The sequence below is a fragment of the Polyodon spathula genome, chromosome 5 (assembly GCF_017654505.1).
Source record: "Polyodon spathula isolate WHYD16114869_AA chromosome 5, ASM1765450v1, whole genome shotgun sequence".
Lineage (NCBI taxonomy): Eukaryota > Metazoa > Chordata > Actinopteri > Acipenseriformes > Polyodontidae > Polyodon > Polyodon spathula.
The window spans coordinates 6,469,282-6,488,514 of record NC_054538.1 but is presented as its reverse complement, the minus strand read 5'-3'; the positions used below and the strand labels follow the sequence as shown (position 1 = coordinate 6,488,514).

At 40.4% G+C, this 19,233-nt stretch overlaps 1 protein-coding gene across 5 annotated transcripts; it reads left to right on the top strand.

The window, feature by feature from the left end:
- The first annotated feature begins 3,293 nt into the window (after positions 1-3,293).
- ddo (D-aspartate oxidase) lies at positions 3,294-12,314 on the top strand. Of its 5 annotated transcripts, none has more exons than XM_041249612.1 (5): positions 3,294-3,661; positions 8,027-8,203; positions 8,672-8,780; positions 9,279-9,455; positions 11,215-12,314. In XM_041249612.1, the coding sequence occupies exons 2-5, from the start codon at positions 8,032-8,034 to the stop codon at positions 11,771-11,773; spliced, it is 1,017 nt and encodes a 338-aa protein (XP_041105546.1). In that variant the 5' UTR covers positions 3,294-3,661; positions 8,027-8,031; the 3' UTR covers positions 11,774-12,314. The 5 variants fall into 5 exon arrangements, with proteins under 5 accessions (XP_041105546.1, XP_041105548.1, XP_041105547.1 ...); XM_041249613.1 differs by lacking the exon at positions 3,294-3,661 and adding an exon at positions 6,609-7,108; XM_041249611.1 differs by lacking the exon at positions 3,294-3,661 and adding an exon at positions 6,610-7,141.
- The last annotated feature ends 6,919 nt before the right edge of the window (positions 12,315-19,233 follow it).

The following is a 19,233-nucleotide window of genomic DNA, read 5'->3' as shown; positions in this document are numbered from 1 at the left end:
CTGTCCTCCTGTAAGTATCATAATTTGTCAATGCGGCACCATGACCAATTTTGTGTTTTAATTAAAATTGTCTAGGCTAATAATAATAATAATAATAATAATAATAATAATAATTATTATTATTATTATTATTATTATTATTATTATTATTATTATTATTATTATTAACGCTAAAATCATTTAGTTTCAAATTAAAATCATATTTTTACACCAGTGCAGCAACATGGTTTATTTTGTGTTACCATAGCCTCAGCAGGCTAAAGTTTAAAAAGTGTGTATAAAATACTGTATAGGGGTTACTGTACAGATTAATATTTTGTATACAATGTAATACGTACCCTACCGAAAACTCATTAGCATTATTTCAGCACAATGATTTATACATTTAAAATACAATGAGCACTATAGATGTATGTGTGCGATTTTATTATATTTTTTTAAACCCGACTTCTCCTTGTGTCAGATAAACATGTCCGTCTTAGCGAGGGGCTACTGTATGATTCTGAATTTTTTGGGGATAGAAACACATTTTTCATTTGGGGGTGAAGGGGGGAGCCCCACTATAGAATGTGCTAGAAATAAACTGACTTTTGTATATTAAAAAAAAATGTTGCAAAACTCTCGCAATGCTAGAGAACTCGCCAAGATAATGCAACAAATATTTTAATTACTACAGTGCAGCTCTCTTCAATAACATATTTTCTCTTCATACATACGACAAAATGTATACTTTGTGAATTGTCACAACGAAAATGCAAATTGCTGCCTGTTTGCACTGCGACTGGCCCATCTTAGTCCATCTATCCCTCAGTGTCTAAACTGAGAGTAAATTACTCAATGACCCAAACCCTTATGTGGAGCGCTGATTTATACCGAATGAGAGCGGCCCAGATGTTCATGGTGTTATGACTGGGGACTGAGAAATTGTTGAGAATTTCTTGAGAAAGAGTTTTCAGTAATAGGGCATAGTTTGAGGTGGGACTAGATACAGTTCAAGAAGTTAAAAGCAGACTGCCTTGTGAAGAAATAGCCAAGAATGGATCTTCAGTGCGTTAGGGGGCCATGTAAGTGTGATTGTACTGTTTCTTATCTTAATTATTGTAAGCAGTTCTCTCAAGCAGGAATGTCCAACTATGCAAATAGTAGATCTAGACTCTTGTTGCACATCATTTAGTGCCTCCATCCTCTCAATGGTCTTTCTATGTCATTAAGTATCCATTGGGCATACAGCAGTACTCTTCAGAACCACAGGTCTCTAAGTATGTCATTGAAAGGCAAAAAGATACCTGTAAATTAGAAGGTACAGACTGATTATTTTATCAAACATTGTATTCAACTTATTTCTTCCCGAGGAGAAAGGGCAGATCTAGCAGTATTTTTATAAGGTAATAAATACAACACTGAAAAATTGCCTCAATATTTGTGTTAGTAATTAGTTGTTTATCAGACACTTTTATCCAAAGAGACTTACAGAGACTAGTGGGTGACCTATGTTTCAACAGCTGCTGCTGCAGTCACTAACAACAGGACCTCTGTTTTACATCTCATCCGAAGGACAGAGCACAAGGAGGTTAAGTGACTTGCTCAGGTCATACACAGTGAGCCAGTGGCTGAGCTGGGATTAGAACTGGGAACCTCATGGTATCAAGCCCCTTTTCTTTAATCACTAAGCCACCAAGCCTCAGTTATAACTAGTTATATTTGCTGTATAACTGTAGTTAGGGTTTGGGGGGGAGACCAAAGTAGGGGTCTCCATGGTTTCCCAGAGGTGTATTTTGGCTCTCTCACTTCATGAATATCAACTATTTCTGAGATGACATTTTAAATATGTTCTGTTTCTGAGTTTTAAGAAATGTGACTGATATTGTAACTGAAAATAAAAAATACACTAATATAAACAATAGTAACAATAATGAAAGGGTATACAGAATACAACCTCAACACAGTGACAGGGTGAGAGGGTGTAGAAGAGATTAGCTAGTCTCAGGGATCCTACCTTCATATTTGTTTTCCATTCATTTTCTTCAGGTGGCTGTGTGGTTCTTGACATTGTCAATAAGGTAAGAGCTGTCATACCAGACAAGGTCAGATACCGCGGTGATGCCCGGTAATCAACGTTTTACTGTGAATGTAAACAGGGAAGCTGTTTTGATTATAGCTGTGGGATAGAGGTAAGTCAAGATTGCCTGTCATTTCTGATTTCTTATAAATTTTTAGATTTATTAATGGCAAATAACACCCTGCAATGCTTCATCCAGTTACTGATTCTAGCTGAAAGTTCCAGTTATTGATTCTGTCTTAATGTTCCAGTCATTGATTCTATCTGAATTATACAGCTGTTACCTCATGAAGCCGTGCCTGCATTTGGAGCTTTCTGATTGGTTATATATTGGTTATATATTATAAAATAGTCCTATGCCTCCTCTTTTTTTTTTTTTTTTTTTTTTTGGTTTTTTTTACCACATATAAAAGCTTATCATAGTGTAACGCCTCCTCGGTAGCTGAGACAGGAGAAAGCACCTACAGTAAATGGCACAGGATCAAAATCAGTAGTCTGACTTCGTCAATGAGGGAATTGCACCCTCAGAATTTGAATAATGTTTGATTAACACATCCAATTAAGTCCCTCATAATTCAAAGTTTCTCACAGGTTAGTTTTATAGGGCAGTGGTACTTAACTGGGGTGTAATTAGAGGAGAAAAGGCAAGAATACAAATTCATAAATATTTATTAGGAACATAAACACTGAAAGTAGTCAATTCAAGTAGGATAGAACATTTTATATAAAATCAACTAATTATTACAAACAATCACCAGCAGATTCAGGAAATACAGCAGTGTGGTAGTGTGCTGTACTGGAGAATTCAGGTACCGAACACATAAGCAACTAACACAAGTGCAAATGTTATACTAATCAATATAAAAAGAGGAGAAAAACAGGTCATAATAATAAGAATATTTGAATATCAAATAAACCAAGCACAGTTTCAACCAAGGATACACAAAGCAACAAAACCACACATGTGCAAAGGGCAAACCTTGCCAATATTATCTATGTGCAACTATCTCAATACAGCACACACAAAGCAGTTCTGTCATACAAACAGTTTTACCTAAAAGGCAAGGCAAGTAGTTTACTGGGTGAATTATCACCAGCTAATACAGTACAGGTGTATTTAATTAATATACTAATTACCAGTAGTAAATATGTGTTCATATCAATTGCAAATCAAGTCTTTCACATGATATTATCATTAAAACACCTTCCCACTAAACACGATACATAAAATAGGCTAAAATATCAGGGGAGTTTCTCCAAACCAGAAAGAGCAGAAACTAAAATAAACCCAAACCGCTCTCTAATCCACAGAACGAGAGCTGTGCGGGATTACACTGTATACCAAGGCTGTCCCATGGAAGACGGCAACTACAGTCGGTAACCAACTATGGTTGTAAATCAAAATACTGTTATGCAAAGGAAGACGCCCGTCTTTAAAGTAGCTGCTGCTTGCTGTTACTAACAGCCGACAGCCTTCAGAATCCAGCTACAGCAGTGCCTGTTTTGTGTCAGGGTTGATAACACAGCAGGACAGCATTTTGTCACAAATCCAAATCGGAGACCGTATGAGCAGGAAAAACAGACTTGACGTGTAAATCTGGGGTATGTAATTCAAATTAAAGGACTTTAAGGCTTTGCACGATGCTGTTTTCCTATCTAGACTTGAAAGAAACTAAAATAACATTTAAAATGTCTTGTGTATTTGATACACGCATAACACTGACTATCTGGGTTAGTCAGTTTGAAAAATAACCGTCAGTCTTTGCTTAACAATGTTAACAATACAATGCTGACTTGTGTGTTTCATGGAATTTATATTTAAGAAAAAAAAAAAAAATTCCCTCAGCGCTCCACGTCTAAGCACGATGGTAAACTAGCCCGTTTACACATATGTGATTGAAAAGCAGACCTAAAATGTGGCGAATTATTTCTTTCTTTCTTTCCGGAACGAGCCTGTACTCAGAATGGAAGAGTTACCGGGATATACAGTAATTATTTTGTAGCAGATGTTTAATTGTTTTTTTGTTTTTTGTTTTGTTTTTTTCAATGCAGCACAGAAGCAATTTTATGGTATATATTAAAGAAACATATTGACTGTTTTTTACTTAATGTTACTGTATGTAACGCGGTGACGGTCCGAGCTTACCCCCTCCCACAATCACATTATTCTTGGAAGAAGACGGAGGTATTTAGAACGTGGGAAAAAACAACTTGCTAGTGTTGACAGGTATAACATATTTATTTTCGTAATGGATACTTCAATCAGGTTGCAAATTACTAACAGTTGAACACAATGACTGTCATTCACAAAACAAACTCACTAATGACCACCTAATAGTAAGACTGCTCCCACCTTTTTTTTTTTTTTTTTTTTTTACAGACACGATCGTTAACCTAACCTCGTTCTTATTATCCTTGTCTAGTCCCTAACCATTACAAGGCAGACTGAACATCAGCATTATCTCTTGGAAGATTACTGAACATATGACTATGCAAAATAACATTAACAATAAGCACACTAACAGGCATTGAACTAACAAATATTACATGTGATATAATCTATATATATATATATATATATATATATATATATATATATATATATATATATATATATATATATATATATACACTTACAAATTTTATGCAATTTACAGCTTACCAGTTCTGTTGATCCATAACTTTTTTTTTTTAACTTCAAAATATTACAAATACTTCGGTGTTGTAAAAAAGAATACTAATAATGCTACTAGGACTACTACAGCTGTGAGAGCGGTAGTGGTGAGCGGTGTGAGAGCGGTAGTGGTGAGCGGTGTGGTGAGCGGTGTGAGAGCGTAGTGGTGAGCGGTAGTGGTGAGCGGTAGCGGTGAGCTGTGTGAGAGCGGTAGTGGGTGAGCTGTAGTGAGAGCGGTAGTGGGGAGCTGTGTGAGAGCGGTAGTGGAGCTGTGTGAGAGCGGTAGTGGAGAGCTGTGTGAGAGCGGTAGGGGTGAGCAGTAGTGGTGAGCTGTGTGAGAGCGGTAGTGGTGAGCTGTGTGAGAGTGGTAGTGGAGAGTGAGTGGTAGTGGTGAGCTGTGTGGTGAGCTGTGTGGAGAGCGTGTGAGAGGTGAGCTGTGTGAGAGTGGTGAGCTGTGTGAGAGCGGTGAGCGGTAGTGGTGAGTGTGGGTGAGCTGTGTGAGAGCGGTAGTGGGGAGCTGTGTGAGAGCGGTAGTGGTGAGCGGTAGTGGTGAGCTGTGTGAGAGCGGTAGTGGTGAGCGGGTGAGCTGTGTGAGAGCGGTAGTGGTGAGCTGTGTGAGAGCGGTAGTGGTGAGCTGTGTGAGTGTGGTGAGCGGTAGTGTGTGAGCGGTAGTGGTGAGCTGTAGTGGTGAGCTGTGTGGTGAGGTGAGCTGTGTGAGAGCGGTAGTGGTGAGCTGTGTGAGAGCGGTAGTGGGGAGCTGTGTGAGAGAGTGGTAGAGGGGAGCTGTGTGAGAGCGGTAGAGGTGAGTGTGTGAGCGGTAGTGGTGAGCTGTGTGAGAGCGGTGTGGTGAGCGTGTGAGAGTGTAGTGAGAGCTGTGTGAGAGCGGTAGTGGTGAGCTGTGTGACAGTGGTAGTGGGGAGCTGTGTGTGAGCAGTGTGAGGAGCGGTGTGGGGCTGTGTGAGTGGGTAGTGGGGAGCTGTGTGAGAGCGGTAGGGGTGAGCGGTAGTGGTGAGCTGTGTGAGAGAGGTAGTGGCGAGCGGTAGTGGTGAGCTGTGTGAGAGCGGTAGCGGGGAGCTGTGTCGCCATTAACTTATATATTTATTTATTATATATTTATTAAACTTTTTTTTTTTAAGTATTTTTTTTGTTAACTTAATACTTTTTAATGTTTTTTAACCAGTGTGTGCCCAAAGATTGGCCCCCACTTCGGTGGGTTTGGGGGTCTTACTAGGCACCACGGTTTTAAAGTTTTTTCTGAAAATAAAACCGTGTAATATTTTTTTTTTTTTTTGGTTCCTGGGTAGTAAGTGTTATTTCCTAATTGCTTATGCCTCAAAAGTATAGAAAATGGCTATTATTCCCCACAAACTTTGCTTTTGTGACCATGTGACAGGGTCTTCCTCGGGTCACGCGTGTGGGTAGCCTCTGTTCAAGCATACAGAGAGACAGAGGTGGTGTTGAAACGCCGGCACAGGCGCGCAGGATTTATTAACAAAAACAAAAGTAAAATAAAGACGGTCATGTGACGTTACATGCAATGGTAACACACAGAGGACAAATACAGCAAACTGTACAAAAAGTGCAAAATAAAACACAATACCCCAAAGTATAACTCAAAAGGTGCCGTGAAAACAGCAGGCCTTGCAGCAGCCCCGCGCAATCTCCCGCGGATGTTTTTAAACTGACGGACACTCGGTCGAAACCCGCCCACCTGCTGATTGAGGACCAGCACAGCCAATCACTTGCTGCACTTCCCTCAACCAAGCATAGCAGGCAGCAAGTCTCAATCGAGCGCCCGTCTGTAAACAATAATACAATCAAACTAATCAACTCCAAAACAATACACAATAAACCCATTCCCACATATAAACCACACCAACACTAATCTACCACTGTGCAGGGCAATCGCACTGCCACATACCTCCCTCCTTAGGATGAACCCTAAAGGTTCATCCGACAACACCATTCACTTATTTAATTTTTTTTTTTTTTTTTAACACACTACATATGGGTGGGTGGGAGGGAACATTCGAGCCCAGCCTGCCTCAACCAACCACCAGACGGCTAACTGGCTCCAATGTTACCACCACATTATCAATTATACAATACCTAACTTAATCTACTAACACACCAACAATTATTAACCCCCAGGGCTTCTATAAGGGGGCGCCCATTCAACCCCGCTTACCCCCTAAACCCAGTGTCCCTTCACGGGGCTCCTCTCCGGAGGATTGACCCGCCTCCTTCTGAGAGATGATCCCCCACAAGCGACAGGTCCTCCATCGCTGACGCTCTGCAGGCAGTCTCTCCTCCTCCCTCGCCAGCTTCCAGGACCGGAACTCCTCCTTCCGCAGCTCTCGGGGAAAAGGTCAAAGGTGTCATCGGTCAAACTTTTCACATAAACTATAGTAATAATACTACTACTTGACATTACCATCAACTCTGATCTGATTAAGAATGATTGTTATTGTTGTCAGGATTTTTGAACAGCGCTGGATACTGACTGAAGTAAACTGAAGCTTCATTAAACACTGAGCTTGATTACAGGGAGCAGTTTTCAGATAGGTATTTTTACGTAAATTTAAAACAAATTTGACTTAATATTTATACATGGCACTTGTCAAATTTCAATTTAATTCAATTCAGTTTTATTTTTATATAGCGTCTTTTTCAACAAGGTCGCCACAAAGCGCTTTACAAAGGCAAAAACAATACATATTACTGAACAACAGTAAACATAAAAAAAAAAAAAAAAAAACAACAGAAAAACAAAAAGTGTATAAACTGTATTATAGAAATATGATTTTAATCTAGATTAAATAAATAAATAAATAAAACCGTGGTAACAATATGGGGGCAAGAGGATATCAGCTCATCTGGATGAAAATCCCAGGCTATAGAAATGGGTTTTTAGTCTAGACTTGAAGACATTGACTGAAGGGGCTTCTCTAATTGTGATAGGCAAGTTGTTCCAATATTTAGGTGCCATATAACTAAAAGATCTACCACCTAAAGTTTTTTTTTTTTTTTTGAATAACGGGTACAGACAGTAAGCCAGCATCCAGTGATTGGAGCGGGCAACTGGGGGCATAGCGTTCCAAAAGATCTTTAAGATATGGAGGTGCAAGACCATTTGAAGCCTTATACTTAGCAGCAACTTATCAAACAGAAAAAAAACCTCTTAGCTGTGCTTAAATAAATACATGTTAGCTATATCAAGGCTCACACTACGGTTCACTGTTATACAAATAAATAGAAGCCAGTGACTCTCTCCCGTCATTCTCTGTTTGTAGGAAGCATGGGCAGAGTGCGGGTGGCTGTGGTCGGTGCTGGGGTGGTCGGTCTGTCCACAGCATTATGTATTGCAGAGTGCATTCCCCACTGCTCTGTCACGGTGTTAGCTGACAAGTTCAGTCCTGATACTGGGAGCGATGGAGCTGCGGGATTCGTGTACGTGAACAAATTTCCAGGTGGGGTCCCTTTCTACTCCTGGTAAAGCTGGCAGTTTCATACCTTGTGCTGTAGTGGGGGTTGATGAGGAGCTGAACAGATCCATACCTGGTGCGTAACGAGGTTGAGCATTTTTAAAGTAAATAAATGTAATGGCGGTGGTGAGGTAGTGATTAGATTCAACCCCATTCTTTTTAAAATATTGCTTGTTTTTGTCCACGTAGTAAATGCACTCTCTACACGTACTGTAGGGAATTAATAAGAGTTGCATCAGCTCAAATATTTACAATGTTTTGTTCATCCTCAGGTTAGTTCCAGGTTGAAACATGTATGGATCAATATTACTACCCTAATCCGCTAGGCTATGCATGGATAGCAAAAGCCTCCAGCTGTCAGCAGCAGCCATCATCACCTTCAGTGCAGTAACAGTCACGTTAGAGCCATTGAAATGCTTCTCATCGAGTTTAATTTTCCATTAAATTGAACAGACACACCAGTGGACCGGCAAAAGCGCTGGCTAAAGGACACATTTGATCATCTTTTTTCCATTTCAAACTCTTCAGAAGCTCCAGATGCTGGGGTCTATTTAATTTCTGGGTAAGCAGACTAGGATTGATGAAACTACAATTTGGCTCATTAATCTTGTGATGTTGGCTTCTCTTGTTTAGTGGTCATTTACTCACTAGTGACAAAACAAAGAGAGTCCAATATTAATTCTATCGAAACAACAAAGCCTGCTGAAGGCAGCAGTGGAGACATCTAAAGTAGGTTGCTGAACAGCTGTCCAGTATTTTAAACAAAATCATTCAAATACTTGCCATTGTATAGTATACTGTACTGTGCACCTGCAATATTTTAAGTCTTAATTGCTGTAGTTTGCAATGGATTTAACAGATCACACCCCACAAGGATGTAACAAATGTGAAGATACTCTGCAACATAATAAAATCAAAATGTAATAAAATCTCCATTTATTAAATGCAAGTAGATACATTTCTATATTTAAAATAATGACTGTATAAGCCAAACAGTTCTGCCAGGTCTCTGTTGTTGAATAGAAAACGAAGCAGTTTTTTTTTTTTTTTTAATTTCAAGGTGGCAGGTATTCCGAGACCCTCCCAGTGAAAAGAGACCTTACTGGTCGGACGTTGTCCTTGGATTTCGTTTCATGTCCGATGCTGAACTGGAAAAGTTCCCAAAGCACAAGTTTGGCCAGGCCTTCACGTCCTTGAAGTGTGAATGCCCCCTCTATCTGCCTTGGCTTGAGAAAAGGTGTGTGCTTCAGTGTTTCGTGAAACTGAAATGGCACATTACAACTGTGAATGTCGAGACAGCCTGCTCTCCTGTTATATCGTGTTAGAGTAAGCAGCTGGGTTCCATGAAATATAGCGTTGCACGTCCCCACGTGTTGCTACAACTGTTTAAATAACAAACCTAAATAACAAACCTGCCATTTCTTCTCATTGTTAACATTATCTTTTCAAACTGTCTGCTCTAGTGCACTGGGATGTGAGATCTGTCACTGCAGGAAGTGCAATTTATTTGTTTTTTTAAAAGTGCTCTGGCTTTTCTGTTGTGTACCACATCATGGGTCATTATTGCTGTGTTATCTGTTTGACAATGTACAGTAATCCTTACACTATCGGTGCACTAGAGCAGACATTTTGAAAAGAGAATGTTTTGAAACACACTTTAAAGTTGGAAGTGTAAAACGTTGTAAGTTGTTAACAATAAAAATAAATTACAGGTACATTATTTATACAATTGTAGCAACATGTGGGGGGTGTATGACGCTATATTTATCAGAACCCCTCTACTTACTCTTTAAGGTCACACTCCCAATTAAAATTCCTCAATATGTGAACATACCAAAAAACAATATGTAGTAGGACTACATATCTGTCATAATATGTACTTCTTCTGCATGACTCTGTAATTTGTTTAACTGGTTTAAAATTAAGCTGCTTCAACCTTACCTATTATCTGTTACGCAAAGAATTGTATCTGCAGCTTATACACCCTGAGACTTGCCAGCATGAAAACTACCAATTACCAAACTTTGCTGGTACACTTTACACTAGGTAAATTAACATTGTATCACGTGACGTGCAGCCAGGACTCTGGGTCACTGCCCTCACCAGGGAACATTTCTGTGAAATCGGATCTCCCAGTTTTCCAAGAAGGGGAGTAGTTAGCTGCCCTTATAAGCAGCCAGTGGGATAGAATTAGGAGAAGGCTGTGGCTATTTCTGATACATACTTCTCCTTTTAGAAAGCTCATAATTCAACTGGGCAAGTTGAAAAACAGCCATAATCTCTGGGGGACACAAACCGTTTTACTGCTCTGTGCGTCGTGGAAAGCATGTCCATTTGTCATAAGTATAGTGAAGTCATGACAAAGCCTGGTAAATCATGGGGAAGCATAATAAAGGCATAATCCCAGAGAGGACAGCATACTGTCAGTACTCTAGTAGAGCACGCTCATCTAACACAGGAAACGGTGAAAAGATTTTCATGGTTAATTCATTGGTAAAGCTGAGAGTTACAAAAAAACAAGTAGCAAGTATTAATTTCATTACATACACACCCTTAACATGGCTACCTTGCTATACAGGTGCCCAGTTTTGCTGAATTGGGAGCAGGCTGAGCCTCTTTCATGTGTTCAGTGGATTAGGGATCATCAATTTCAATAAATAGGAAATATTCAATTCACTCATTAATTTTTTGACCATTGTTCATGACCAACATTACTCTTTGCACACAAATCTTCTTTAAATAACTTGCAAGCTAAAGCTTTGTGAGTATTCAATGGGTGTCAGTTCCTTAGAGCAAGACTTTTCTTTACTAATTGTATCAGTAATGCCAAAGATGATTCCAGTATCCCCCTGGACACTTGTGTCCAGTGTTGTATTGATGAAGTGCCAGTTGATGTGTCTGGCTGTTATTCGCTTAATCAATATACCTTTGTGTCTATTGCACCTAAGCTGATTCCAATTAAGTTGCAAACCCCCCACCTGCTTTGTTTCTCATAGGTTCAAGAATGCAAACGGACAGGTACAGCGTGGGAGAGTGACAGACTTCGGCCAGCTGTGCGGCAACTATGACATCATCGTCAATTGCACCGGTCTAGGATCTCTGAGTCTGGCAGGTGATACGGACCTCCACCCTGTGAGGGGTCAGATCCTAAAGGTGCAAGCGCCCTGGCTGAAGCACTTCATCAGGGATGGGGACGGTCTCACCTACATCTTCCCTGGGATCAGTAGTGTCACCCTTGGCGGGACGAGACAGAAAGACGACTGTCGCTTAACAGCAGACCCCAAAGATCGTTCTGATATGTTTGAAAGGTGCTGTGCTCTGGAGCCTTCCCTCAAGAAATCCCAGGTGCTGACGGAATGGGTTGGCCTCCGACCCACTAGAGGGGGCCTGAGGCTGGAGAAGGAAATGTTTCAGCATGGCAGCCGCCAAGTGCCTATCATCCACAATTATGGGCACGGAGGAGGGGGCATTAGCTTGCACTGGGGCACTGCACTGGAAGCCACACAGCTAGTGAAAGAGTGCATTGGTAACAGGTATCTAGCGTCTAACCTGTAGGCAAGTAAGCCATGTTTTTAGACAGGCTGTTGCTTGGTACAGCTGCAGTAGAGTGACCAACTTTTAAAACCTATCCACTTACTTCCTCCTGTCAATCAATGTGTTGATAAAAAATATATATATTTGTATGCAGAAAATTAATTAAACTTTGTTTTAGATACAGTATTTCTTATTTTAGTTGTGAATTAAGAATTTTAAATACTGTCTGTTGCTGTTTTAATATAACTATCGTATAAAGAAGTTGAATTATCTGAAAAAATACTGTACAAAGGGTGAATGTAGTGCATTTTAACCTGATGTAAATCTAATGGAGGGTACATTTATATCAAGCTGATTGACTAATTTTAATTAAAAAAAAAAAAAAAAAAAAAAAAAAGGTTGGAAAACAGGTACTAAATTTGAATTCTAATTTTCATCCAGCAACAATTTCCAGTTGGAAGCAGGCTGGGAGAATTATCACCTTGGATTATGATTAGGGCTTCTGATTTTCGGTTTCGGAAAGACTGTGGAAATGGTTAATCAATTCATGTTGACTTTACCCTTGAATCATAAAAAAATAAAACCTACTACAAAAATAATAATAAATACATTGATGCATTTAAATGGGATTTTTTTTCCCTTTGATTTACACAACCTACTCAACACTTTGAAGAGGCAAGAGAATTTTTATTGTGAAACAACAGTTAATGAAAAATAAAACAAATCTGAAATGTGTTGGTTATGTAAGTATTCATCCCCCTGAGTCAATACTTGGTAGAACCACCTTTGGCAGCAATTACAGCTGTGAGTCTTTTGGGGTAAGTCTCTACCAGGTTTGCACATCTGTATCTTGCAATATTCACCCATTCTTCTTGGCAAAATTGTTCAAGCTCTGTCAAGTTGGATGGGGATCGTTGCTGGACAGCAATCTTCAAGTCTTGCCACAGATTCTCAATCGGATTCAAGTCTTGGCTTTACTGGCCCACTCTAGGACATTCACTTTCTTGTTTTTAAGCCACTCCAGTGTTGCTTTGGCTGTGTGCTTGGGGTCACTGTCCTGCTGAAATGTACATTTCCGTCCCAGTCTTAGGTCTATTGCAGACTGAAGCATGTTTTCCTCAAGGATTTGCCTGTATTTAGCTCCATCCATATTGTCCTCTACCCTGACAAGCTTCCCAGTCCCTGGGGGGGGGACTAAGCAAGTCCATCTGAAACGTAATTGAAAAAAATAAAATAACCTTAGACAGGTTTACAGACGTGTGTTATATGAAGTTAATAATAATAATAATAATAATGACTTGAAAAACATCTTAAATGGTGCAAGCAAATGCCTACTTGGTTTGATTGAATGAGCACAAAAAGCTTAATATGAAATCTGAAAATAAACTTTAATAAAGAACGACACGTTTTTGATAATAAAACCATTATAGCTTACTTCACTAAAGTGAAACCATGACTTTGTTATTTTGAAATACCACTGCTTCAGATTATTACGAGTGCTTAATAACAGTAACAACATTTTATTGCTGAACTTAAACCTGCAGCAACACAAACCTAACTTATTATAAATAAATAAATAGACACACCCACACACAAAAAAAAGAGTCTGGTTCACTCGTCTTTTTTTAATGAATATAACTGAATTAATACATAATAAAAACAAACTAAATTAACAACTCCCTAGCCTATATTATTGTAATAACCCGAGATCCAAGATGCAAGAGTATAACTTTAATCACAGTGTCTTTATTAGAACAATCTCTGTTGAAACCTACACATTAGTATTTTCTAAGGACTTCCTCGACCCCACGGTATCCTAGGTAGAGGGTAAGTATTTAGGGCGCTACTGACCTCTAGTGGCATAACTTGAACTGCATTATATACATAAACATTCACATTACTACATTATCCCCCCCTTAAGATTTCAGCTAATCTAAAATTTGGAAACAGTTTAAACACAGTTATAAACAAAATGTAACGCTAATACACTAGATGTCTCTGAACTATTGCTGTAACAACAACTACACAAAATAGTCCATCCTTAACTGTACATAAACATTTAATTTCAAACTTTAAAAACAAATTTTACAAGTCAAAGTCCTTCAGGTAACCAGGCTTTTTGACAGTTCTTTGGGAACGACACACAGCTTGTGCCATGCTTTGATTGTCCCCGCCCACCTTTGGGGAACTCCCAGTTTGTTCCTCTGGTTTCAAAGCAAGCTGCTCTGAGACAGTGTCCGCATTGTTTGGAACAAGTTCATCTGGCATGGTTACTCTAGCTGGTGGTTGTAGAACCTCTGCAGGTGTGTCCTGCACAATATCCTCTGATCCAATGGTGTTGTCCTGTTGTCTAGACAGGATCTGATCTATGTGCCTGCGTACTATCCTGCCATCTCCCAGCATTACGTTGAAAGATACAAGACCAGTCACTGTTGCAATGACTCCTGATATCCACTTGGGACCGTAACTGAAGTTTCTTGTCATCACAGAGTCTCCATCTCCAAAACTCCTCCCCTTTGTGTGCTTGTCGTGGTGTTCCTTTTGTTTATTCTGCTTAAGTTCCACTTTTCTCTTTAAATCGGGATGCACTAAATCAAGCTTAGACCGAAGTTTCCTCCCTAGTAACATCTCTGCTGGGGAGAGTCCTGTGGTAGTTTGAGGTGTTAACCTATAGCTGAATAGTACCCTTGACACTTTAGTTGACATACTTCCTTCTCCCGCTTTCTTCATCATCGTCTTGAATATTTGAACTGCTCATTCTGCGAGACCGTTGGAAGACGCATGAAACGGGGCTAATGTAACATGGACAATGCCATTTTTGTTCATGAATTCCTTGAACTCTGAGCTGACAAAACAGGTGCCGTTATCAGAAACTACCATTTCTGGTAATCCCTGATTGCTAAAACTTTTTCGCAAACAGTCAATTGTAACAGCTGATGTTGCTGAAGTTACTGGGTAAACATCCATCCATTTGGAATGAGCATCTATGAGTATCAAAAACATCTGCCCCATAAATGGTCCTGCATAACCTATGTGTAATCGCTTCCAGGGTCTGTCTGGCCACTCCCAGGGATGTAGCGGGGCTGTGGCTGGTGCTTTCCAGTGTTCCTGACACTTGCTACATGCCTTTACCTGTGTCTCTATCTCCTCATCTAGTTTGGGCCACCAGAAATAACTTCTGGCCAGATCCTTCATGCGCGAAACCCCTGGATGGCACTGATGCAGCTGTTCCAACACAGCCTGTCGTCCTCGATGTGGGATGATGACACGTGCCCCCCACAAGACACAACCATCTTGCACACTCAATTCTGTCTTCCTAGCAGAATAAGGTGTAAAATCTGTTCCTTCCCCCTGCTGTGGCTACCCCCTTAAAACGTACTCTCTCACCCTAGACAGTATGGAATCTTTACCTGTCCACACTCTCACCTCCTCTGCGGTCACCATCGCTATGTCTTCCATCATCAGCACCCTGTCTTCCAGACCTGTGGATTGGGAAGTGTCCGGCAGTGGCACACGACTCAAGGCATCTGCGTTGCCGTAGTCCTTACCCATCTTGTAGACTATGCCTGCAGTGTCACAGCCCACCTCTGGATCCTCGGTGACACCATCTGTGGAACAGCCTTCGTTTCGTTGAAGAGTGAAAGAAGCTGTTTATGATCTGTGCATATGGTGAACTTTCTACCATAGAGATCTTGACATAAAACCTATGGGTCTCTCCCACCCATCTGGCCTATCCCGTAGGGGGAGGCGTCATAGGACAGAATCAGCTCTTTCTCACTGTCGTAACGCACAAGTATATCTGTGGATTGCATGAGCTTTTTAGATTTCTCAAAAGCAGCCTCCTGCTCTTTTTTCCATTGCCATTTTGTGTCTTTTCTCAACAATTTGTGTAGTGGAGCCGACAGTGTTGACAGGTTAGGTAAAAACCTGTTGTAATAGTTCAACAGTCCTAAGTAAGCCTTAAGCTCTGTTATGTTGGTAGGTGCAGGTGCATTTTGGATAGCTTGTACCTTGTTCTTAAGTGGGTGTAGTCCTGTAGCATCCACTTTGTGACCCAGAAACTCAGCCTCACTTCCCAGAAAGGTACACTTCCTTCTCTTTAGCCGTAGGCCTGCCTCCTCCACTCTCTGAAGTACCTCGCTTAGCATCTGCAGGTGCTCCTGATCATTCTTGCCCATCACCATGATGTCATCCAGGTAAATGGCTACATGGGGAATTCCCTGCAGCAAACCCTCCATAATTCTCTGAAAGATAGCTGGACTGGATGAAACCCCGAATGGAAGACGGTTTACAGTAAATAACCCTTTGTGTGTGTTTATAGTTACATACTTTTTTGATTCCTCATCCAATATTACCTGTTGATAGGCATGACTCATGTCCAATTTGCTGAATTTTGCCCCTCCTGAGAGCTTTGCAAAAAGATCTTCAATTCTGGGAATGGGATACTGTTCCAGTTTGGACACCCGATTTACAGTAAGTTTGTAATCTCCGCAAATCCTCACAGAGTTATCAGGCTTTAGCACTGGGACTATGGGAGCTGCCCACTCAGAGAATTTCACTGGTTCAATTATTTTGTCTCTCAAGAGGCGGTCCAGCTCAGCCTCCACCTTCGGTTTCATAGCATAAGGCACAGGTCTTGGCTTAAAAAACCTTGGTGTTGCCTCTTTGTCAACATATATTTTAGCCGGTGGGCCTCGCAATGTCCCCATTTCCCCTTTGAATACATTCTCATGTTTCTTCAACACATCCTGGAGTGTTGTTTTGTCTCCACCTATCTGGTTTACAGTGCCCCAGTTTAATTCCAACTCCTTAATCCAACCGCGGCCCAGTAGGTTTGGTCCTTTGCCAGACACTACTACTACTGGCAGCTGTTTAACAGTCTCTCTGTACTGTACAGTTAAGTTTGCAGTACCCAATGTTTTCACTCTTTCGCCTGTATAGGTTCTGAGATGCAGGGAACATGCCTTTAGCTCAGGTACTTTTGCCCCATTCCTTAGTTTGGAGCACTCTGTTTCATTCATAATTGTAACACTGGACCCTGTGTCAACCTCAAATTGCACATCCAACTTGTTCACTTTTAACTATAATGTGATAGGCGCTACCTTGGGAATGCTTGTCTCTGTTACGTTATTCATAATGAACATGTCTTCACAGTCACTTGCATCTGTTTCAGGATTTTCGCTAATGTGATGTAATGTAATGTAATGTAATGTGTTTCCCTGCTTTTGTTTTCCTCTCCCTCTAGGTTTGGTTTTCTCCACAGGTGAGTTCGCCCTGCACGCTTTCCTGATGTGCCCATTTTTTCCGCATCTGTGACACATTTCCTTAAGAAAACGACAGTCAATTGCCATGTGCTCACCACCGCATCTATAACATGCCCTCATAGTTCCGCCAGTTCATGGTTCCCTCCACGTTTTTAGCTTTTGCATTGTAGCCTGGCTAGCATGTTTCCAGTTAGAACCATTGTCTCCAATGCCTGAGCAAGCTTCAGTGCTTTTTCAAATGTTAACTCAGTTTCTGCTAACAGCCTGCGCTGAATACGATCATCGTCTATACCACAGACTAGTCTGTCCCGTAACATTTCCTTTAGCCTGTTTTCCTTGGTTGCAATGTTGAGCCAGTTCTCGTAGTCACACTCTCATTTGCCTGTTTGTTTCTCGAGTTAAATTTAAAGCGTTGAACTATTTCGCTGGGCTTTGGGTTGTAGTGCGTTTTCAACAGTTCAACTAAATCGTCAAACGATTTGTCCCCTGGCTTATCTGTGCTTAACAAATTTCTCATCAGACTATATGTTTGGCTTCTCACCGAATTTAAGAGAATCGCCTTTTTTTTATTGCCGTTGTCAATCTCCTTTGCTTCAAAAAAATGTGACAGCACTTCGCAATATTCCTCCCATGTCTGTAGTTGACTATCAAACGGCGCGGTTGTTCCTACAGTGGCAGCCATGTTCCGTTGTCTGTGAGCGCTCTCGCTAACGTTAGCAGGTTGGGCCGAAACTACGCAGCTACACTTGTCTTTTCTCCTTCGTTGTCTCCGTTTTCAATGACCTAAGACAAGTTGTCCGATTTCCTCGTTGCCATATGTAATAACCCGAGATCCAAGATGCAAGAGTATAACTTTAATCACAGTGTCTTTATTAGAACAATCTCTGTTGAAACCTACACATTAGTGTTTTCTAAGGACTTCCTCGACCCCACGGTATCCTAGGTAGAGGGTAAGTATGTAGGGCGCTACTGACCTCTAGTGGCATAACTTGAACTGCATTATATACATAAACATTAACATTATAACAATTATTTAATACATATTTGTTTTGTAGACTAAATAAAAACTGCCCAGCATCGTGTTGCAGATACGCTGCTACTAACGTCAGCTGTAAACAGTGCAGTGCGGACTTGGGTCAAACCAATGTTCGTGTAGGGCAAGGTTGTTGTGTTTTTTTCTTTTTTATCAATGTCAAACTTCTGGCGTCTTCTGAATGCTTTCATTTTTTTTTTTATTACATTTTAAGCCTTTTAAAAGCTAAACCATAACAAAATAATAGTGTCTACTGAGCAAAAATGTAAAGGGGCAAAATGTATACCAAAGCAAAAATCAAGATAAACACATAGCCTGCAAGACACATGCCCGGTTTAATTAAATACATTTCATGTAAATGTAGAAAAATGTATTATTCCAGTAAGCATTAATTTCTGTTGTCTATGGTTTAGAAATGTGCAGCAAAAACATGTTTTTATAAACAAAAGGAGATTACAGCACTGAATGACATCGAAGAGTAAGTTAACAACCTTAGCTACGTATACAGCCTTGCAGGCTATGTGTGTATCTTGATTTTTGCTTTTTGCAACTAAATAGATAAATTAACTAGACATTGTAAGATTTGGAGAATAATTTAATAGTTTAATATTCAAGTTTAAAAATACAATTTTATTTAAGCTAAATGAACTAAACCCCAAAAAACGCTGCATGTATCTGCCTGTTTATATTGGTTACAGCGCTCTCAGCGGCAGACCTATAAGCATCCAAGATGGCGGACGGAAATCTCACTCTGAGTCAGCCGTTGGCGGGTCTAGTTCTATATATTATGTCTTTGAAGGAAACAGACAGACAGAAAAAACAAAACTGTAGTTAAACAACACATAGTGCAAACCTTATCAAAGCAATTTTTTCATGACTTAGTTTTACAATACTTTTTTACAGGCCTGGAAATCGCTGTTTTAAAATTCCATGATTTCCATGACAGTACGAACCCGACATTATTATTAACCGCCACCCCCCCCCAGTTCTGTCCTTTCGCCTGCAAGTCCAGTGTGCCCCCCCACCCCGGTGCGCCACTGACAGTAGGGATGGTGTTACCTGGGTGATGTGCTGTGTTGGGTTTGCGCCAGACAAAACACTGCATTTAGGCCAAATAGTTCAATTTTCAGAGTTTCCCACATGCCTTTTTGCAAATTCCAAGCAGGATTTTACATGGGCTTTTT